At 42.4% G+C, this 23964-nt stretch overlaps 1 protein-coding gene across 2 annotated transcripts in view; it reads right to left on the bottom strand.

The window, feature by feature from the left end:
- The window catches only part of DPP10 (dipeptidyl peptidase like 10), a 468324-nt gene that overhangs the window by 199888 nt on the left and 244472 nt on the right, over window positions 1-23964 (bottom strand). For both annotated transcript variants that reach the window (XM_075933252.2, XM_075933251.2), the window contains one exon: window positions 22409-22503. In XM_075933252.2, the coding sequence (XP_075789367.1) occupies window positions 22409-22503 (95 nt within the window). The remainder of the gene's footprint in view (window positions 1-22408; window positions 22504-23964) is intronic.

Raw genomic sequence — 23964 nt, forward strand, 5'->3', positions numbered from 1 at the left:
CAAGAAAGTTGATATTAGGCCAACTGAAAACACACACAATAAGCTAACACATGCATGCCGCACTCTTTGAAATTCACTTTAAATGAGTGCAATGAATGCATTTATCAAGGTTGAGATTTTCAGATGAGCCTAGGGGAGTTAGCAAAGTGCCCATTGGAATTTCAGTAGTGTTTGGGTACCTGGCTTCCTTATTAAAAACAACGAGAAGTCCTGTGTCACCTAAGAGATTAGCAGATTTATTAGGTGTTATAGGACTCCTTGTTGTTTTTGAAGATACAGACTAAAACCGCTGCCCTTCTGAGACTTACCTTCCTAACGTGCTTTTTTTTTTTTTTTTACATCACAGACTTTTTTTTAAAGAAAGATTGGCAACAAATTGAGAAATTTAACCAGTGTTAATTTTCACCATTTTATTTGCAGAAAGCAGCTTTCTAGGAAAAACAAAAACAAAACAAAAAAAAGTTAGCCCCTGCACCTTCTTCCTGCAAACAGGAGGGCTGTGTCTAGACTGCATCCCTTTTCCGTAAAAGGGATGCAAATTAGACACAGCACAATTGCAAATGAAACGGGGATTTAAATCTTCCCCGCTTCATTTGCATAAACATGGCTGCCACTTTTTTTCTGGCTCAGGGCTTTGCCGGCAAAAAGCGCCAGTCTAGACGGGGATCTTTTGTAAAATAAAGCCTTTTCCAAAAGATCCCTTAATCCTGATTTTAAGAGGAATAAGTGATCTTTCGGAAAAGGCTTTATTTTCCGAAAGATCCCCGTCTTGACTGGAGCTTTTGCCAGCAAAGCCCCGAGCCGGAAAAAAACGGCAGCCATGTTTATGCAAATGAAGCAGGGAAGATTTAAATCCCCGCTTCATTTGCAATTGCACTGTGTCTAATTTGCATCCCTTTACGGAAAAGGGGTGTAATCTAGACACAGCCGAGAAGTATGCCAGATTCAGACTCTGTAGGGGTATTAGTAAAAGAAAGGCAGAAAGAGGTATTCCATATCCTCTTCCTCACAGTTCTTCCTTGCCCACATGACAGATATCTGACTCCCTTATGGGGGACAGGATGTCAGCTGGTGACAAGTTTAGGGCAATCCAATGCACACTGGGCCTGATTATAACTGATACTGCTTCCAGACTCGGCACAACTTTAAAAGTGTTTTGAAACAAGACCCTCAGGAAAGAGACAGAGCTTGTCTGTGTATCTTCGGAGGTATGTTTCTAGCCAAGGCTTCGAACTCCTGCATTATAGTTGTCACGTTGCTGAATTGGAGGGAAGCAGCCAGATCGCTGCTGCACCCCTAGGTGGGGGTGTTGGCCCCAGAAATTGGTGTGGGGGGAGCCATGTGGGGTATTGAATGGGAGCTTGTTGTTTTCTGATCCTGTGTACACTGTTTATGTGAGTATATAATGTCTGTGTGTGTAGATCTGTAATCTGTGTAGAAACTGAAGATTTCCCTGCATGTGGTTAAGCATTGGGCAGGGCCGAGCCTGTGGAGCCTGTGGACATGCTAATTACCTGTGGAACAATGGTTCTCAATGGGCCAAAGACACACCCAAAGAATGGGGGCTGTCCTGAGAGCAGCCAGCAGGGAAGACAGAGAGGCTGAGGACCAGGTGACCTGCTACATACTGGAAGAGGCCAGGAAGGGGTATAAAGAGGCCATGTGGTCGATGCCATTTTGTTCTCAGCTCAGCACTTCATCCCAGAGGCAGCACTGCAGGGATTGAAGAGCCCGGAAGACCTGTGAACCCATCCTGATCGTAGGATGTGCAATAAGAACTTTTAAACCAGCAGCTGCAACATCTCTGCTAGAGCCTGCATCGAGAACTGGGAGATTCGGTGCATGTAACGTACTGTACTTTAATAACCTTACTCTCATGCTTTTCTTTCTTGTAATAATAAACCTTTAGATATAGATTCTAAAGGATTGGCCCAGCGTGATTTGTGGTAAGGTCCAGAGGGTAAATTGACCAGGGATCTGTGGCTGGTTTCTTGGAACCGGACAGAACTTGTTCGGGGTAGGTGGGATTGGGTGCTAGGACCCCCCACCTGTGTATGAGGCCCGGGGCCATCTGGGGCACGGATATTGCTGGGGTGCCGGAGGGGTTTTGCTCGGGAGGCTTCAGGCAGGTTGCTGAAGCGCTCTGTGAGACTGGTTTTTGGCCTGTTTGGAGAGGTCGCCAGTCAGGGGGACTGTAAAGAGCCCCGGATTTGAGCAATTCGCCCTGAGCGGACGCCCTAAGCTGTGCCCAGACACGGCCCGGTCCGTCACAGTGGCGTAGTCGGCAGGATCCACAGATCTTGGTCAATTGAGCTTTGGGATCAGGACCCCACGCTGTCTAAATTTGATTTTTGGTATTGAGAGTTTGGTTGATTAAAGAGCCGCTGCGATGATCCCGGAATTATATGAGAGTCTGAGCAAAAGTGCTCTGAAGGATTTGTGCTTGGGGAGAGGCATTGCCTTTAGGAAAAGGGCCTCTAAACTAGATCTGGTAGTGTTGTTACTAACCAGAGATGTGGATGAAAGGGATCAGAAGCAAGCCAAGGAAGCTGCTGAAAGAAGGCAGAAGGCAGATGAAGAAATTGCTAAGAGACAGAAGGAGATGGATCGGGAACTTGAGGAGAAAAAGGCAGAATATGCTGAGAGACAGCGGAGGGAAGAGGTAGAGCATGCAAAGAAGATGGCCCTAGCCAGGGAGGAAAATGCTAGACTTGACCTCCAGCTTAAGAGACTAAAAGAACAAGAGAGACTGTATTCTCCTGAAGGTTCAATGTATAACTCTGTGGGTATGCGATGTGCTTATGATATGGCAGACGTATTTTACCCAGCTGATGTGAGAACCCAACCCCAAAGCATGTGTGAATGCAAACCTTTTGTGTTACCTGTAGCTAACAGGGAGGTTTGGGAAGGGGGTGCATGTCGGTATGGAAAGTTTCCTGGAGCTGGTCAGTCTCCCTGTAACCAAGGGGAAAGTGTCTCTATATGTGTGCCTGTGGCAGATGGCTGTGTGTCTGTGCAGGGGGGCAGTGAGTCTGTGGGTGAGGGCCCGTCTGATGCCTCAGAGGTGAGGCTGGAATCAGAACCAGGGCAAGAAGAGCCCAGAAATCAGGGAAATGTTTCTCTGGGGCAGCCTGGAGTGGCTGGCCAGAGTGAAGTTTTAGTTGAGGAGTTGGTGGCTGGTGAGGTTTGTGGAATTGAACCTGCACAAGCTGAAGTTGATTTGTGCGAAGAAGCACAGTGTGTGCAAGCTGGCAATTGGGCTGGTGGAAGTAGCAAGGGGGCAGTAAAGGAAGCTGTCCCAGTGGCTAGCTGTATGCCTGAGATTAGCCAGGGGTGTTGGGACAAGGGAGAAGCTGTCTCTGGTGGTCTGGCTGTGTGTGGGGAAGAGTTTCTTCCTTTGTCTGAGGAAAGTGCCCCACAGCCTGTGAAGGCTGAGAGCAGTGGTGTTGTCCCAGAGTTGGGTCTGGATATGGCTAAGGCCCAGGAAGGGGGTGGCCCAAGGTTTGTGTCTGCTGGGGAGAGGGATGAGGTGACTCAGGTAGAGTCAGTCAGTGTTTTACCAGAACCCCAGAGACCAGACAGTGGTGACCCTGATATTGTGCCTGATGCTGCTGTGTTGCTGGCAGAGGGGGGAGCGACTCTGTGGGAGCAGGGAGACCCCTTAGCCCGGGCACAAGGAGAGAATGAGGGTGTGTTAACTCTGGTGCCTAATGATGGTGTGGACGTTTACAGCCATCTAGAGAGTTGCACAGGGAGTGAAGGTGCTTCTGACCCTGTCTCTTGTGGGTCTGTCTGTGTGCCTGAGAGGGGATTGTCTATGAATCCACCAGAGGGGCCAGAGATGACTCAGGGAGTAAGGGAATTGCAGGAGGAGTTGGTTGTGGCTCAGCAGGGCAAGGCTGCTGCAGAGCCAGAGACGGGTGAACTGCTTCTTAAGGAAGCTCATAGGGAGGAGAGTCCTGGCAGTGCTTGTAGCAAACAGTTTGCAGTGACTGAGGGAGGTGACAGGACCTTGCTTGGAAAAGGCATTCAGGAGAAAGCTCTGCCTGTAAACGGCAGCAGCTTCTTGTGTGAGGCACTTGTTTTGGTGCCTGACAGACAGAATTTGTCTGTTAACAGTGACTCCACTGACTTGGGTTTAGGGAAACCCAGTGTGGATGGTGGTGGAGAGGTCTCAGAGGGACTGAGGGTTGTTCCAGATGAGGCAGGAACATCCAGAGAACTGGAGCAGGCTGCTAACCCAGTGACTGTGTGTGACCAGCTTGCTGGGAAGTCAGTGTGTGTGGGACAGGATTGTTCCCAGGTGAATGAGGAGAGTGGGAAGTTAGTGTCTCAGATTCAGGAGAAGGGCTGGGTAGCCAAGTATGCAGAGCAGAACAGCTGTGTGGTCACTCTCCCTAGGATGCAGGAGATGGCAGTTATGCTCCCATCTCTGGATACTGTGGACACTCATACTCAATCAGGGAAGTTGATATCTGGTTCCATGTGGAAACAGAGGTTAGAGAGGGACAGAGGAGAGACTTGGGAGTCTACAGCTTACTGCTGTTACCCCACTGAGTGGGGGAAGGGGGAGAATTCCAGGGCCATTGTGAGCCAGGGAGTCACACCCAGCCAGCCCATTGTCTTGGTCAGGCCAGAGGTTTCAGGCCTGGAGCCCAAAGGACAAGGGGGAGGGGCAGGACTTGCTTTGGCCAAGAAGATTTGCAGTTTAAACCTGAAGGGCCAAAACTGCAATGGTGTGGGGCCAGAGAAAGGGCCTGACGGAGAATTTCAGTATACACCTGGTATAGGAGTGTTTTTGTTACTGATGTTAATTCTTGTAACCAATGTATTATTGTTGCAGAGAATTGTAACGGTATACAGGGTGCATGAGCTTATGAAAATACCATGTAATCTGTCTGGAGATGTACCAAACGACAGACGGTATGTAAGGGGACATTGTGATGTTGCTATTTCGTGGTTAACACTTGTAACTGGTCTTGGAACTTCTTACAGTACAAAAAGGGTTCCAGCCAGAAGGTCCTGTGTAAGAGGGGAAACTGAGGCACACCACCATTTTGTTGGGGGAGGCCTGTGATGCCCTCAGTGATGTTACTGGCATCACTTCCTGCATCAATTTTGCGTTGGGGGTGTCACGTTGCTGAATTGGAGGGAAGCAGCCAGATCGCTGCTGCACCCCTAGGTGGGGGTGTTGGCCCCAGAAATTGGTGTGGGGGGAGCCATGTGGGGTATTGAATGGGAGCTTGTTGTTTTCTGATCCTGTGTACACTGTTTATGTGAGTATATAATGTCTGTGTGTGTAGATCTGTAATCTGTGTAGAAACTGAAGATTTCCCTGCATGTGGTTAAGCATTGGGCAGGGCCGAGCCTGTGGAGCCTGTGGACATGCTAATTACCTGTGGAACAATGGTTCTCAATGGGCCAAAGACACACCCAAAGAATGGGGGCTGTCCTGAGAGCAGCCAGCAGGGAAGACAGAGAGGCTGAGGACCAGGTGACCTGCTACATACTGGAAGAGGCCAGGAAGGGGTATAAAGAGGCCATGTGGTCGATGCCATTTTGTTCTCAGCTCAGCACTTCATCCCAGAGGCAGCACTGCAGGGATTGAAGAGCCCGGAAGACCTGTGAACCCATCCTGATCGTAGGATGTGCAATAAGAACTTTTAAACCAGCAGCTGCAACATCTCTGCTAGAGCCTGCATCGAGAACTGGGAGATTCGGTGCATGTAACGTACTGTACTTTAATAACCTTACTCTCATGCTTTTCTTTCTTGTAATAATAAACCTTTAGATATAGATTCTAAAGGATTGGCCCAGCGTGATTTGTGGTAAGGTCCAGAGGGTAAATTGACCAGGGATCTGTGGCTGGTTTCTTGGAACCGGACAGAACTTGTTCGGGGTAGGTGGGATTGGGTGCTAGGACCCCCCACCTGTGTATGAGGCCCGGGGCCATCTGGGGCACGGATATTGCTGGGGTGCCGGAGGGGTTTTGCTCGGGAGGCTTCAGGCAGGTTGCTGAAGCGCTCTGTGAGACTGGTTTTTGGCCTGTTTGGAGAGGTCGCCAGTCAGGGGGACTGTAAAGAGCCCCGGATTTGAGCAATTCGCCCTGAGCGGACGCCCTAAGCTGTGCCCAGACACGGCCCGGTCCGTCACAATAGTATGTTCTTTTCCTCTCTGTGGGAGGGATTTTCTGTTTGGTTGGTTTTCATTAAGCATTTTCTTAGCTTGAGACTTTAATTCTCTTAACTCCATTGAATATCTGCCCGTACCAATAATTCCAGCCCTACCAGAAATTAGATGCAATTGAGTTTTCTTGCTAGTTTTGCCAATATGTGCATGAACACTGCATTTTATTGAACTGCTGCCTGTACCAGGAGCAGTAGTACTTCCTATAGGCAGACAGTTTAATGCTGTCTCCATAATGTCTACACTGCAGTGATAATAGCACATGTAAACAGACTTGAACTACATTTGAGCGAATGTAGTTTGTGCATGTCTGCATGCTCTGTAAACATACCTCCTCATTGCTCTATAGACATTGCCAGTTACCTACATAACTGATACTCATGAAATATTTATATTTCATAATGCTGCAAACTTTTCACTTAAAAATTAGATCTCAAAGGCTAGTACATTCTCTTTTCTCCCCCAAAACTCACAGATCTCTCACATATTTCATGAACACTGCTGAATTTGAGAGAATTTAATTTTAAATTTTTTTGCAGTAGACTAAGGATAGATCTTGTATTTCTTTCTGAGGCATAAACTACTGGCTGCAGGATGGGAACCAACAATATGAGCAGCAGATTTCAAAGGAGGCTAAGAATGCAAGAAATTCCTCAAGTAATATGGGTTTTATTTCTTTGTCTGACAATGGTGCATGATGACGTGACACTCTGTGGACAATCTATGACCTTCTCTACTCCCAGTAATGCACTTGATAACTATGACCACTGGTATTACCACTAGCAGAGATCACAAGGAAGATAACCAAATGGAGACAGACGGATGCAGCATGTTCAAGTAACCCTTTGCCGTTTACATACTTGTTTTTTGAAGGTAAAGTATATTTTTCAGGGAAGATGAAAGGTAGGGATTGTTCTTTGAAACAGTGACAGAAAGCAAAAAGAATGTGAGAGATTTGAGAAGGGAAGAAAAAGAAAATAAGACACAAAGATAACTATATTTTCCACCTTTTAGAAATATTTACACTTGCCGGGTACTTTTCAAAGTGCAACTTGCTCAGATCTTTCTTTACAAGGCCAAGATTTCATGACAGTTTTTTTTCCATTCATATTTCAGTGTTTCGTTGATAACCAGAAATGTTTTGTTGCTAGCCAGTTGATACTGTCATGTACAAAGATAGCTTAGGCTAGCGACAGTATAATTAAGCTACATTACAGCTAACAATGCCCAGTTTCAGGCTCTGGTGAATGCTCAGATAACTAAGAGAAGAAAATATCGATTCAAACTCAGCCTTTACTTGATCTCCATTACCAATATAAGACACTCAATCCCAGCCTCTTCTTTTTCCTTCATTTTTTTCTTGAAACTTGAATTATTATTGATGTGCAGCTAGTCCTTTCATCTCTGCTCGATAGTCTCATTCACTATACAATATTCTTCATGGCTCAGATGCCTAAACACCATTGAAGATCTAACTCCCATTGATTTAAGTTGAAATTTGGAGCCTATATATCTTTGAAGATCTAGGCCTATATACATGGTGAATTTTAGTTGCTCTCATATATATATAAAGTAACCTAGTCAACCTCTTTGGTTTATAGGGCTGTCAAACACTCTGACAGATAAAAGGAGAGATGACGAAGATAGTGGTTTTAGCAATGTTATGGGAAAAGAGCCTACCATGTGAGTGGCAAGTTTTTTTTACAGTTTCAAAGGCTCATTTGCCAGATGGAAGTTGAAACATCCTCTGCCTCCTAACTTGCCTGGGGGCCTCACACTGTATTTTTTGATGACTCTCCATGGAGACCTCACTAATTTTATCCTGGCTTCTCCAAACTGAAGGACTGTGGGCAGGACTTTCCCAACTGTCAATGGGTTGTTGAATTTCTTGAGTCCTTGGACTGATTTTTTCCACTGTCTCAGAGCTTTGGCCTTCTTCTGCATCGATGGTTGTTCTTAAATTGGCCTTTGGCCTCAAGTGCGTTGCCTTTGGCATATCATCACCAGGCATACTATCCGCATGTCCCAACCAGCAAAGCCTGCAAATGTCTAGAATAGTCTGCATAGACTGTAGACCCCTTCTCTCAAGGATCTTGTTATTGATGGTCCTCAGTAACTCCAATGTTTTTCCTAAGTGAAATTGTTAACTTCCTCTTCTCTATGGAGCATGTAACATAGTTTTCACAACTGTAAACAAAGGTACTAAGGACACAAGCTTGATAAACAACACCTCTGTGTTCAGAGTTAGTAACTAATTGTTCCAAATATGTGAGGTAATTCCCTAACCCAAAGGATATAGAAGCTTTGCCAGTTTTAGCATCGAGTTCCCTACCAAGATGGAATGGACTGGTAAGAACTGAGCTGAGATATGAGGAGTGACTCACATTATCCAGAACTTCATTACTGATAGTTTTTAGGCGGAATGTTGGTACAGTAGACTTCCAATAATTCAGAACCTATGGGATTTAGGTGGTGCTGGATTATCAAATATGCCAGAATATCAGGAGGTACTATATGATGGTTTTTTATATATATATATATATATATATATATATATATATATATATATATATATATATATACACACACACACACACACACACACACACACACTGTATGCATTATATAGTGTATATAAAGTGTTCTTAACCCTTTTTATTGTACATACTATATATACTATACTGTAATGTTTTAGTTTAAGCCTTTTTTACCGTTTTTGCTGAGTTCAGCTGCTGCCGCTGTTACCTTGTGACTCATTTTTTGCCAAAGCTCACTCACTAGGCTCTTGCCATTTTGATGCCGGACTATCAGGACTATTGGATGCCGGATTATTAGAATTTTACTGTACCTTGTGATATGACAATTGTTTTCTTGATACCGATCACCATACCAAAATTGATGCATGCCTCAGAAAACTTATTCAACCATTATGACAGTACAGGCAGTCCCCAGGTTACGTACAAGATAGGGACTGTAGGTTTGTTCTTAAGTTGAATTTGTATGTAAGTCGGAACTGGTACATATTGTAGGGGAAACTCTAGCCAAACGTTTCTCCAGAGCTCAGTTTTATTCTTCCACACCTCACTTCCCTCAGTCCTTTATTCTCAAGCTGAAGTGTCTGCTGAGAAAAGCCGCTCCGCGTCTCCCTGGTCTGCTGGGGGGAAGCAGCTAGTGCGGGGTTTGCCTCACCCCGTTTGTAAGTAGGGATCCAATGTAAGTCGGATCCATGTAACCTGAGGACTGCCTGTACTCAATTATTATCCATTGTATATTTTACAGTGTTTTTAGCACTTTCTCTAGGATAAATGCAGTTGATTTAGGAACAGAGCTTCAGCTGTTTAAGTTGGAGAACTCTTTTATATTTGGGAAATTTGCCAGCTATTTAGGCTAAATTTTCATCTCCTTAATTTTGTACCACTGATAGATTCCATGGTACTAACCAAAACACAATCTCCATCCTTGATCATTCCTCAGATTCCTGTTACCATTTTATCTCACTTTCACTGTTGTTAATATCTTTTATTTTACCCTTTCAAGAATAGATTGATTTCAAGATTAACTTTAAAATTGAAAGCAATACTAACACTTTACACATCATACAGCAATTTGTGTCTTCACAATATTGGCTGAGGGACTATGCTGATGATGTTAATTGACCTGCTTAGGTCATATTTATCAGATTGTCATCAGGCATGTGGCAATGTAGAGTAGTAACCAGAGGGGTACAGTTACATTGCACTAGATTTCAAAATAGTTTCCTGAAGTGACAATATTAACCATGAGAAGAGCATCATGGCCCCTTTCATTTGTGTAAAATCAGATGCAATTTCACTCAGTTTGGTACCTGTATAAAGGTGGACTGAGAAAGGATTCGGGACAACTGTAATGATTAGGAAAGAAAGCAGCCAGTGGACAGGGTCTAGCTGCAGAAAAAGTAGGGTAGTAATAGATACAGAAAGCCTAAGAAGAGAGAGTTGGTTAGCAATCAGAAAATGGAGAATAATCTGAGAAGGATGGTACAGTGGTTAGGACACTAGGCTAGGCTGTGGGAACCTAGGTTACATAACTTGTTTTGTTTCTGTGTGACTGAGTAAGTCACTTAAAATCTTTGTGCCTTAGTTCCCTGTCTGTAAAATAGGATAATATTACAAGTTGAACTTCTAGTCTGGCACCTTCAGGTGCTGACCCAGAGAATGTGCTGAACCGCAGGAGATCAATATTGTCTAGCAGTATTAATAACACTTCCACTGATCACTGAACTTTTAGAAGACATTTAGAGCTAAACAACAGCACAGAACACTGAGACCTAAGACTGGTGGCTGTAAACAAACTTTATGGAACTGCGGGAAGGTTGGCCGCACCCATGATAAATGTACATCCGGCTAACTAACACCGGATTTATGCCAGACAGGAAAGAGCAGCACTAGAGAGGTTCAACCTGTACTTCCCTACCTCACAGAAGCATGAGAATAAATACATTCACAACTGTAAGGCACTAATCTTCTATAGTAACAAGGGGCTCTGTAAGGATGGTAGGAAGTAATTAAGGAAATCCCAAGAAGAAGTGGAAATGGATACCGATAGCAGAGAGGGTCTTACAGCAAAAAGAAATATAGCCAAGAAAGGGAAAAAAAATAGCAGCAACCTGAAAAAAGGTGCAGACAGAAGAGACTGGCAACATGCTAGGTCAATGAAACTAGGAAAACAATCACAGGTGCCGGAAATTAGAGAACGATGAAGTCAGATGCATAGACTGACAGAAAGAATAGGAAAAATCCAAACTTGATTTAATTCTCTTGTTATTGGGTCTGGGTCTGAGATTTTTAAAGACTGAATTCTCAGCATACAATAAATTATATACAAAAGGGCATTCAGGTTGTAAAGTCAAGTATTCAAAAGCTAGGAAATGTCTGTGTTAAGATTGACTGTGCAACTGTAATTTGTTTCCATTGTGTGTAATCATTATGATATAGTCCCTAGAATTGCACAATTACATGCCATTGTTTATCTATAATTTCCTATAATTTAAAAAAGCAAACTGAAAAACCCCCCCACCTCAAAATGCATTGTGTGTTTCCATATTGACCTGTAATAGATCATCAGCACAGACCTCTGCCACTTAAGCTAATGGTCTATGAAGGTAAGCTACTTGAGTGAGATGCAACACTTTGCTAGTGGGTTTCATGGCTGTTTGCAGCAGAGGGATACCTAGACTCAACAATTTTGAGCTCAATGTCATGTTCTGAAGGGAAAACTGGCTAGTTGTGATAAACTCTGTTTTCTACCCAGCCTGCTGTTGGTCCACTCTACTCCTATCCAATCCCCACTCCTACTCCATTCATTTCTCCCATACCTCACTCCAGTTCCTGTCCCTACCCAGAACTCCATCCTTCTCACATTGCCTTCACACCTTCCCACTCACTCTATATTGCCTGATCTAAGATAACTTACAAATTTCCAGTTACCATGTTTAGGGTTGACAGGGCCTTTGTCCCAGGATCAGGCCCAGTATTTAATTAGAGTATGGATGGGAACCGTAATATGCATAGTTACAACACTCACACTACAAGAACGCTGTATATTTACAAATATAATTTATTAATACATTTATCACAGTCTCAAACACTCCCATTTTGTAACATAGGGAATGTACATCTGTATTCCCATACCATATACTCACCCCATTCCTTCTAGAACAACCTGAGGTTTTATCCATCCTTCTCCTCCCCCTCATTACCTTCAACTTCCCCATAATTACCAATGGCCATCAGACTGGCAACTGCCAAGGACTACATTTTTTCCCACTGCCCCTAGGCTGGGATGTCACTTTTATAAATGCTACGCTGACATTGTTATACTTAATTCATATTAAGTAGGTGGTGCTTCCTTTTCTTCTTATTTATATTTCCTCACCTTACTAATGTGTCAGTATATGATTGATCTCCACCTATAATCATCTGCATCACTTTGTTACTAGGCGCCTTTTGTGGTCATCGATCACTTTTGTTATTCCTGCCCTACCTGATTGCTCAGTCTGGTCTTAACTGGTTATTTCAGATTTTTCCTAGTGATGATGTACCTGCAAGTATAAGGATATTCTTGGAAGCCCCTGTGCCATTGAAGGTTGCTTTATTTAGGTGAAAGTTCCTAATTATATACACAGTGACATTTTTATCTGGGTGAAAGGTCCCAGGCAAGTGCATGCTAGCTTTGCCCTGGCTCAATACATTGGATGTGGCCTGTAAGTCCTTTGGCTGTAACACAAACTGCCAATATAAACTTACTGTATCTCTATTATAATAAATATATAATCAAAACTGTAAGGAAATAATAAATCTATAGCTGGCTCTTCTCTCCTGCCTCTTTTTGCCCTGTGCACCTATGCTCTTATCTCTTTGGCTACGTCTAGACTGCAAGCCTCCTTAGAAAGAGGCTTTTTCAAAAGATATCTTTTGAAAAAGCCTCTTTCGAAAAAGAGCATCTAGTCTTCAACCAGTACTTTCAAAAAAGCAAGCCTCTTTTTTGAGAGAGAGCACCCAGGTAGTCTGGATGCTCTTTCAAAAAAAGCACAATTTGCATTACATAGCGCCTTTTTTCCAAAAGAGCACTTGAGAAAAAAGGAGTTTTTCCTCGTAAAACGAGGTTTTCCATAGTCGAAAAAACTGCCACATTCTTTCGATTTATTTTCAAAAGAACACAGCAGCAGTATAGACACAGCTTTTCTGGCCATTAAATTCTTAATTCTCCCCCACCACTCCTGTCCCAGGCCTGCTCCAAATGTGACTCCTGGACTATCCCTACACTGCCCTGATTCTTCTTCCTATTCTACCCTCCCCCCCCCCCCCCACAACAGTTCCTCACAGCCTACATTCCACTCAGGATGTTTCGTCCTTGCTTCATGGACACCTGCAGTGGGACTGGGGGGAGCACACAAAATGGTCTCCCTTCTCTTGGTTCTTGATACCTAGTTCCACAGAGTCATCCAGCAGCTAGGAGGGCCATTGTAGGGAAAGTTAAGCTCAGCACTGGAGCCTGGTATGAAGCAGCAAAATCACTCGGTAGGGATGGGTCATGCTTACTTGTAGTGTGCAGGTAGAGATATCTTGCATGTGCTACCAAACTCTAACAAGCCTATATTAAGCACATGCAAAACATGATTTCTCCTCCCTCTTCCCTACAAACTTTTCCATGGTTGACAGATTTTCAAGGGGACAGCAAATGGCAGATCTGTGACACTAGGCATAATTTCCTGCCAAATTTAAACTTTTTGTTTAACAGAATGGAGTTACTCAAGTTTCTCTCTGAAATACTTTCAAGACTTTATTTTTAATGTGCATACAATGCAACAAAATTTCCCCTAACTTCATTCTCCAGAAACAACAGAAATGTTAAAAAAAATCAAGCAGAGGTATGGAACAAGCATGGAAAATTTCAGTCCAAACAGTTAACCTTTGACAAAGTTGTAACTACTGAAACAAAAGGTCTTATTGAGGAAGGATCATGCAACATTAATTCTTCCAGTTCTAAGAATAACTAGGGAGAAATATTCAAAGATACAAAAGGGAAGTTTAGTGCCTGTAATTTGTGCTTTTAAAAGTCTTCCCCTTATTTACAAACAGGACATATTTTGGATAAAATCTTTGGTGCTAATCATAGAAAGATTGTGGATGTTGAACACTTTGATAAATTATGAAAGTGGTTACAGAACTTTTACCAAGGGGATTTTTACAATTTATTTACAAACCATTCTCTCCTTTGGATTTTCTCAAAGGAAAATAAACCATAACAAAAAAACCTCAAAGCAATGGAGGTTATTTAACATTTAGACTTGCCTATGAGAGAAGGGGTAATGGTCTAATAATCGCAACATGTCAGTATCATTAAAACAGTCCATATTGCAACAGTTAGTAATATTTGTGTGTTATAAAGTGTCATTTAAAGCATTTACTATTATTCACTCATTAATCTCTTATGGAAAGCTCTTAAATAAAACAGAACCATGTAAACTGTTCTTGCAATTAAAGCTGCATTAATCAACAAAGTACTATAATTACCCTATGATGCTGTACTGAGTTTCCAGTCGAGAGGAAGGAGACAATAAAGGAAAGCTTAACTGTGAATGGTGCTATGTGAAATATCACAACATATACACTGCCAAAAGCTCCATTCAGACTAAAATTCTAATTCTGTGCTTTTGGCTGCAAGGCCTCTGCAGGGCTTCTGCAGCTGGGTTGCCACAGAGCCTAATCATGATTCATGAGCTAAAACCTCTGCTCTGCTCACCCATCTGACACTATAGAGCTAATTAGCAGGCTGCAAAAAGTAATCCCTTTCTATCAAGCCACGTGCAAAAGATGGCCCATAGAAATATGATACTACAAGCACAATACACTCTGAGATACATTAAATGAGAAGCCCCTGGAAACTTGTGCAATTTAAACAGATTAACAGGATGAGACCCAGGACAGAGGCTCTTAAACCTGACAGTAAGCCTTCTTAAAAAAGGCAGAGGAAACAGGGCTGAGGGAGGTAGATTTTTAAACAGCAAGGGTGAACGTCAGTACATAAGATACTTAGGGTACGTCTAGACTACTGAGTTTTGTTGACAAAAGTGTACTTTTGTCGACAAAGCTATACCAGCGTCTACACTACCGCTGAGTTCTGTCGACATAACGTCGACAGAACTCAGCAGTTTTGTCGACGCTGGTAAACCTCATTTTACCAGGCATAACACCTTCTGTCAACAGAACTCTGTCAACAGAAGGTGTTATTGCCTGTAGGGTTGCATCTAGACTACAGGGTTTTGTTGACAAAGCAGCTTGCTTTGTTGACAGAACTGAATGTGTCAAGACGCTCTTTGTCGACAGAAGTTTTGTCGACAGATACTGTCGACCAAACTTCTGTCGACAAAAGTCTATAGTCTAGACATACCGATATTTTTAACAGAGTCCACTAACAATGTGAGGGGATCAAACTAGAATTCAATTTTGGGAAAATTACATATTCATGGTGACGCAACTACATACATCCAAATTATGGTATTCTTTATTTCTTAGTATCAGAGGGGTAGTCGTGTTAGTTTGAATCTGCAAAAACAATGAGAAGTCCTGTGGCACTCTATAGACTAACAGATTTATTGGCGCATAAGCTTTCGTGGGTAAAGACCCACTTCGTTAGATGCGGGTCTTATGAAGTGGGCCTTTACCCACAAAAGCTTATGCTCCAATAAATCTGTTAGTTTATAAGGTTCCACAGGACTTAGTTTTATTTCTTAGATTTCTCATCTAAAGTGCAAGGAATGCAGAGGAACGGTTTTAATGTGATGTGGTACTGTCTTGAGTGCTTGCTGAACAGATACAGACTAACACAGTTACCCCTCTGAAACTGAAAAAAACTTAAAAATCAGTGAATAGTCCTGAAGCATTTTACAGACTAACAAAAAATATAGATGGTATCATGAGCTCTCATGGGCACAACTCACTGTTTCATCTGTTTAAGTTTGCTAAACAGTAAGCATAACTTTGGATCAACTCACTTTTTTTTACATCAGGCTCATAAGCACAAATTGGCAGGCTAAAAATTCACCAAAGCAACATGACATTTCTCAGCAATGTGGACCCTTCTGATATCCATGAGTGTTTAAATCTCCTGATCAACTAGTTCCTTGGTTGTTAGGTTAGGAGTTCAAACCAATCACCCACAAGACTAAATACATTGCCCGAGGTACTTCTATGTGACTTTCAGAGTTTGTACATCCAATCAAAACTCCTTCAGCTTTAGAGTGATTCAGAAAGGCATGTGTTCAGAGCAGAAATAGCTCCAAAATGATATTGGCTGCATGGGGACCACCAACAGCTCCCTTGTCCAGTTAAACCAGTTTCCTTCCTTCTGACCATGCTGCCAGAAACTGACCCTACAGCTTCTGCTGCATATATGATTATATGCATACAGTTAGTGCAGTGTGGAGAGAGAGATCAGCAAAAGAGACAGAAACTAATTTTCTTTCAAGCAGAAGTGCTGGGAGGAAACAAATCATTCCTCTCTCCATTTGCCCTGCTCTTCTATAGAAGGTTAGAAGGTGCATGAACAACAACAACAACAACAACAAAAGATATGGCATTCCAGCAACCAAGACAGTAAGAGAATGTCTCTTCCAACCACACAGATTCTTGTCTGTGGAGGTGATCTGATGCAATTTGATTTAGTAGCTATAGCAAAGAATGGAATTTAGACTCCTGGTAGTACTCCAGCTCATTACTGTCTTGGGTGCACCTATACTGCACTGTAGGTCGAAATAAGGTATGCCATTTGAGCTATGCATATCTTATTTTGATGTCCCTTAGTCCTTGTGAAATGCGGTTTACAGGGATGTCAGAATAGGGAGCCCATTATATTTTGAAATAAAGGGCACACTTAGAAGACACAGAATAGCTCCGGTATCCCAAAATAGTGCTGCAGTGTGGACGTAACCTCTATGACCCAGCCTAGGGTTATCTCTGTGTTCATGTGATTAGTGTGTAAGGCTCAAATAAGAGTATCATTACTCAGTTTGTATTACAATAAAGGCACAAGGCATTCCTTGTACAAATATGGATAGCTCTTTAGCACTATTTGTGAGCCAAGCTTTTACTTGCAGAGATTCTCATAACTCCATGTCCTGTCCTCTTAGGCAATTGAAGGTGTAAACTCATGGTCTGCAGGTCTGTGCTGAGCTTAGAGAGAGTTAAAGAATTCTCCTTGTTATCCCCTTCACATTCTGCACAAGATGAGCCTAGTTTCCTATCTGGAATACAAGTGCTTTGATGGCCTTCCTGCTGTTGAATCCTGCCTCTGGTCACGAAGAGCAGGATTGATTTAACTTAACAATACCGCATCTGTGAATAGTGATGCATAAATTACCCTCCCCCTCCCTTTCTGTTGCTGTCATCCTGCAAGGTTAAGACATTTCCACTGCAGTCATAAGACATGCATAATCAACTAACATGTGGATGGAAAAGGGGCTGCATCAAAGTGAGTGGGTAAGGAACAGGTGGGTCTTACAAGAGCAACTCCTATTTTATTCATGTTTCTAACCTCTTCCCACAGCTTTAATCATTATGCATATGGTAGAAGGATCCTAGCAGGTTTTGAGAATTAACACTCCTGTCATATTTGCATATCAGTTTTAGTGGTCTTTTGGGGGGGAAGGGGGGGAGGGATGGAAGAGAACTTTTGACATGGGTTGTTTTCAGTGGGTATACGTTGGCAATTGAATTATGGATCATACTTTTCCGTATTTGAAATATTCTGTATTTTTTGGGGGGGGAGGAGGGTGTTATCTACTATTTATTTGAGAGAGTTTGTCTGTCTGTGCATCTGTCTGTCTTTTCAAGAACGCTTCCTTAATGGCAAAAGCTAAGCCCACCAAATTCAGTACACAGCTTCTGCTTATCACAACTTAAAGCAGGGTAAGGGTTTGGTTGTGCTAGGAAAATGGGATGTACCTAGAATGGGACTGCTTCTCATAAAACCCTACAGAAAAGAGACAGAATCACCAGGCAGGTGAAAGGTGTAGCCCTCCATCTGGGACTGCCCAAGGCTTGAGTCTCACCCTCTCTCCCCAGAAATCTTATAGGAAGGATGGTGGTGGGATGAATCTTCCCCCCACCCTGATTCGTATGGGACCAACGCTGGCTGTTCCCCTTTGTCAGGGAGAGTGCTACATTGCTCATTCTGCCTGGGGAGGGAGTGGGCAAACAAACCTGGACCTGCCCCATCCAGGGAGCATTCACATCTCCCTCAGCTATGGAGCTCCTGCGGCCATGAAGAGCTGCTTCTCACCAGACTCTAAGATGCTGGGGTGAGAGAGGGCTGGGGTAGTCCTTTCTCCCAGATGCTGCAACCCTCCCCCTCCAGGACTGCCCCAACCCCAAGCATCTCAACCCCTAGATATACCCTTTTGGACTGAAGCATCCACTCTCCCCACCTGAGTCATAGGAGAACATTATTGATTGTTCTCCCTTCATCAGGGAGTGAGGCAAAATTGCTTTTGTTCTATTCCTTACTCTGACTGGGAGGCACACTGGGAAGATGAATCTGGACCTGCCCCAGCTGGGGAACATGCATCCCACCCCCATGCATACCTGCTGGAGCTGCAGGGGCCATGAAGAGGTGCTTCTCATGTGACCCTAAGCTGCTGCAGTGAGAGAAGGCTGTTAGTCCTCTCACTCCAGGGCAGACTATACCCCTCATCCCCAGACCCAATCCAGGACAATGATTTAAAATGAAGGAAAACAAAAATTGAGTTAAGTACCCGAGCAACTCCGGGTACTATTATATTAATCTTCTAATATAATATATTTTAAACCAGGTGAGGGCAGCTGTGCAGACAGTATAGGAGGGATGGGAGCAAGAGGAGAGGCCATTTCATTAGTTCAGATAAGCACATAGACCCCATTCCTTGCTTCTTCATGCATCCATCTCTAGAACTTTATTTATGATTGGGTTAATTACAGTTAACCCAGCTATTGACTAAGTTTAAAAAGAAATGACAGCAGAAAGAGTCTATTAAAAAGGGAGGGAAAAAAGCATGTCAGAAAAATTGGCATCCTTATTTAGACAAAAATGTGGTATGAATCCAAAATAATTTTGGAATTGTAATGTGCAATAAGAATAAAAAATTGCTGCTGATGGTTATGTAATTGGTGAACAGAAGCTTACATTCCATGGTGACAGGGACATTAGCTAGATAACAGAGAAGGCACTGCCATCACACATTGATACAGCATCACAATATGAACTCAAGATGCCATGTTGTGATTAGTTTCTAGCCTCTTTGGCTCTATTGAGTTGCTTAACTTCCTGCTTGAAGTTGTTTAGATTCCTGCTATTAATATTTGCATATCACTGGTTTTGAATATCAATTGCTTATTGGCCAGCTACAGAGGGAACACTATTCACTGACCAACTCAGACAAGTTCACTAAAGCTGAAGGATATCGTTTAAAAAAAAACCCACATCTAGCCATTAACCTGCAGAGATGCTAATTATCTATATGTGGTGCTTCTTGAAATGGTTAACCATTACATTGTTTTGCAAACTGCTGATTATTTGGAGAGGACAAATATCTTAATTATAGTAAAATGTAAGATTTTTTAAGACAGTCTTTGAATAAATCTATAGGAAACTGAGGGGTGGCGGAGGGGGGGGGAGGGGAACCCTGATGTTTTCTAGAGACTTAATACAGATATTTTCTTTGGAGGAAAAAAGAGAGACTTTAAAAGGGAAAAAAAACCATCAGAAGTTCTTAATAAATTCCGGCACCATTACACATCGATTAAAAACTAATGTGCTGTTTTTCTTAAGGGGGAAAAAACCCATTTCTATAACGCACATAACATGGAATTTACTAATGAGCCCAGAAACTGCCTTTTTGTGCTGTCTCCGATTTACTTGCAGATACACATGGAGAAGGAACACAGTGAATGTCTTTCAAAAGATTTTTCAGAAGGTTTTGTGTCTGCATTTTAGACAGAAAGTGACACTAAGTAGGATAAAAGAAAACGTACTTTTCACAAAGTGGCAATCTCCAAGGAGTAAAGCGAGAACCTTTGAGCAGCACATGCGGGGGGAGAGGGGTATGTGTGCTTCAGTGTGTGCTTCAGGGGATTAGTAATAAAGTAAGATGATATTCACTTATAAGATGCTGGTTCAAATCCAGCCAATTCAGGTAGCAATCAAGAGCCAGGATTACCTCTTTGGTTGTGTACCTGAAGATGTTTGTTATGGTGGGATGATTTCTAATAGGCAATTATCAACCTCACTAAGAAAAACTCACCCACTTATCCCATCATTGTCTATTTTGAGAGAGAAAGGGAAATGTGGAGGAATGTTTCACACTACAACACCGGTTCTCCAGGGGGGAGCTGGACTATGTGTGGAAACTTGCATTGCCAGTGGTTCTGTTATGATGTGCCCATGTTTTTCATAAATACAAGACAGCTCTGCAAGGTGTTAAACCAGCAACATTTCTATTCATGCACTAATGATTAAGCAGATGTGACAATGAAAGGGGAATTACCATACACAATTCAGGTGTTTAGCCTTTGGAGAGTACATCTAGCAGTATGGAGAAGCCGGAGCATTTTTTAGGGTAGAGATTAGAGAAGTGAGAATATTTTGAATTTCAATTCTGCAGCCTGCTTCTCTTACATTCTGCTTGTTAAAGGGTGTTTGCAGTGCATTCAGCGCAGACAGAAAATTATCAGGTATGGCAAAGTTACCCTTTGTTATTATACCTCTAAGTCATTTTTAGGCTTCTGCTCCACACTGAGCTTTTTCCATTCCACTTAGGTGTGACTGTCTAGAACCGTGGTCACCAACCAGTAGATCGCGATCTACCGGTAGATCTCAGGGGCTCTAAGAGTAGCTCTTGAGCCCTCTCTGAACTGCGCACTTGCGCAGTACATTTACATTAGATTTCTTCATGTAATGTAGGCGGGGCTTCAAGGAAGGGGCAGGGCAGTAGATCTTCACCTGTTCTGAGACTTAAAAAGTGATCTTGGGTGTAAAAATATTGGAGACCACTGGTCTAGAATCTACCTCATTTGTGCTTTTAATTTTTTTACTCTCCTCACATATCACATGCAAACAAGCTTCTTGTGGAAAACAGACATATTGTTTCAAATTCTTTGCCTCTGTTTCATATGCAGGCATGTAGGATAGTTGGTTGGGCATCATGCATCTTTGACCAGTTGACAACTCCTAATTAAAAGTGTTTTATCTTGTGCCCTGAACTGAGTCTGGGTAATCTGAAGTTGAATCTCTATTTTCTAACACAAACCCAGAAAAGAGCAACCTTCTGGGGGGGCAAAAAAAAAAAAAAAAAAAAACAACCCAAACAACATCTGCAGTGTTTGTCTGTCTTCATCAATTTGCTGTTTTTCCATATGGAAAAGGAGCGTTTTTGCTCAAGTGGACAAAAAAAAGACATTATAGTTAGCACTGACAGCCCTTCTCAGTTTTAGATTGTCTCTTGAGACATGGGTGGTATATAAAGTGCACCATTCCAGAAATAGAGACAGGAGATATCGGGTCTCACAGATACATCCCTCAGACAATCTCCTTCCCTTCATTCTCTTGTTCAGTCCAGGAGGGCATTACATTTTCTGAAGGCCTATACCAACAGAAGATGTAGCCCCATGCCCCCACAAAATAAGGGCGTCTCCTACCTCTAGTTGAGGTGTTTGGAAGAGGCAGGTGACTGGGAGCTGGGGCCCTTGAAACAGAAAATGCTCCTGAGGTGAGAAAGGAAGTTACATTACAGTGAAATACAGGGAGCAAAGAAAGCCAAGGTAACTATGGGCTGAATTAGCAAAGGCATCATAACACAGACCAGGAAGGAAATAATCCTTTCCTATGTGGTTCTGTGGAAAATGAATCTTTAATTCAGTCTTGGGCACCTTGGCCTCCCAAAACTGAAATGATTGCAGAAAACAACAATATAAAAGATTTGTGAGGAAGAACTGAAAAGCATGAAATATGTACTGTATGGCTCTATAAAGGGAAGATTATAAGCAGTATCACTTATATGATATGGGATGAAAAGGAACAAAGGAAAAATAGTTAATTCTTATGATTTTTTTCTATATTTAAGGTAGTACCCTACTACTTGAAGGGCATGTTAGAAGAAATTCAGAAGGACTGGACACAAACTAAGCTCAGAGAAAAGGGTAATTAGAAGAGATTAGTGGAAATAAGAAACATATATGCTTTTTCTTTAATTATGAGCGCTAATTACATCCATAGTAATGTCAGCAAAATGGAAAAAAATGCCAAATTTTCCAACTATATAGCTTAGTTTAATTTTGCAAATTCTGCTTTGCTTTTAAATTTCAAAGTTTGACCAAAAATCACCCAGGAAAAAAACTTTTCAAAGTTTTAATTAAACTCCCATATATTATAATCAACTCTCCTTATACCATCACTCTAGGCAACACAGCAGAAGTGAGCCTTCAAGGACCTGTGTCAGGCTGTCTGCAAACACATGAGAATATGCCGGATTGGAATGAGTAATATCTTCAGCAATGGAGTGGGTAAATTTCTCTCTTGAATATAATCTTAATGTGTTCTGTAAACACTATATTCCTTGTCTGTTATAGACAAAAGCCAAATAACGATTAACCGGATGCCCTTTAAAAGTGACACACAATTTTAATGAGTAAAATAAATATGTATTACTTACAAAAGTTGTATTTTCCAATAATAATGTGGTTGTATTTGTTTCTACATTCAGTTTAACAACATGTCCATTCCTATTTTTATACACCACTTCAGTATCTGCAACAATAAAGGCATTAACAATTAGCAAAAACATTGAGTATGTAATACATCTGCAGAGACCACAGGTATATTTCACAAAATACAGATAATTTTAAGACACATGGACACACAAAAACGTGTGCAAGCAGACTGAGGAATGAACTTCATTCATATCTATTTTGGTTGCTTGTGTTGAGATCATTAAATAGATCAAGTTGTTCATGCCCCAAAACCTGTTCATCTGATTTAAAAGGAATGGTTGTGAATGGGGTTATTTCTGTGAGTTCAGATTCCACCCTCCTGTGAACAAAGCAAGTACAATTATATACATAGTTTCAAGGCTGAAAGCTCTTGCTCACAGGAACATTGCTGTATCACAAGTGGATTCATTAAAGTCGATGGAGGAGTCACATGATGAAGAGCTTTTCAAGTGGACAAGGTTTTGCAGGACAAACCTGGGCATCCTAATTCTTATATGAATACTTTTCTGTCCCTTTCCATTAAATACGTGTGCTGCACTATCACCTGCACGTGATCCCACCTCTGCAGCAGACATATTTAAAGGAATAAGACAGATGTATAATAAAATCATTCAGGTTCTCTCTCACTTGGATTAATTTATACAGAGGAATTTTCCACTATTGGTTTAATAATTTTCAATCAGACTATATCTAACATTTTTCTGTTCTGTATTCCACTTAGGAGTAGATGATGTAACGTTTAAGTCACAGGAATGAGTTACATTACACTAGCAGATAAGGATTAAGACATACAGCCTCCAGGCGGGGGAATGAGAGTGCTCCCCGGCCCCTTCCTGCAGCTGCACAGCCTCCAGCCGGGGGAGCGCTCATCCTCTGGTTCCTGTGCAGCCACAGGAGGCTGGAGGCAGTGCAGTGGGGGAAGGGGCGGGGGAGTGCTCACCACCAGGTGAGTTTAAAAAAAAAAAAAAAAAAAGTATATCCCGCCCCCGAGTATACCCCGCAGAGGGGTGCGGGGTTTGCAAAAATGAATATAACCTGCGGGTTATATTTGCTAAATTATGGTAGTTATGTTTGGAGCCATTACAGTATGTTCCTTGTTACGTACAGGGGCGGCCCGTGAGTATAGGCCAACTCAGCCGTCTCCTACGACACCGCCTTCAACAAGGCACCTGGAGAGCCAAACTATGACGTCACGCTGACGTCACGCCGTTGAGGGCCGTGCAGGTGGAGGCACTGATCATGCGTTCCACCTCGGGCACCAGTTCCACCACTTTGGGCCGCCCCTGGTTACGTACATACAAAAATAGTTATGTTAAAGTCTGTAATGTGACTAAATCACCACTCAACAACTTTTCCTCCTTTTAAACAACATAATAAAAGAGTAATTTATACAAATATATTCAAATTATAGACAAAATTACATGGGCTGGAGCACATGACTTATGAGGAGAGACTGAGAGATGTGGGGTTATTTTATCTACAGAAGAAAAGAGTGAGG

This window comes from Pelodiscus sinensis, chromosome 7, assembly GCF_052426305.1.
Source record: "Pelodiscus sinensis isolate ZL-2025 chromosome 7, ASM5242630v1, whole genome shotgun sequence".
Classification (NCBI taxonomy): Eukaryota; Metazoa; Chordata; order Testudines; family Trionychidae; genus Pelodiscus; species Pelodiscus sinensis.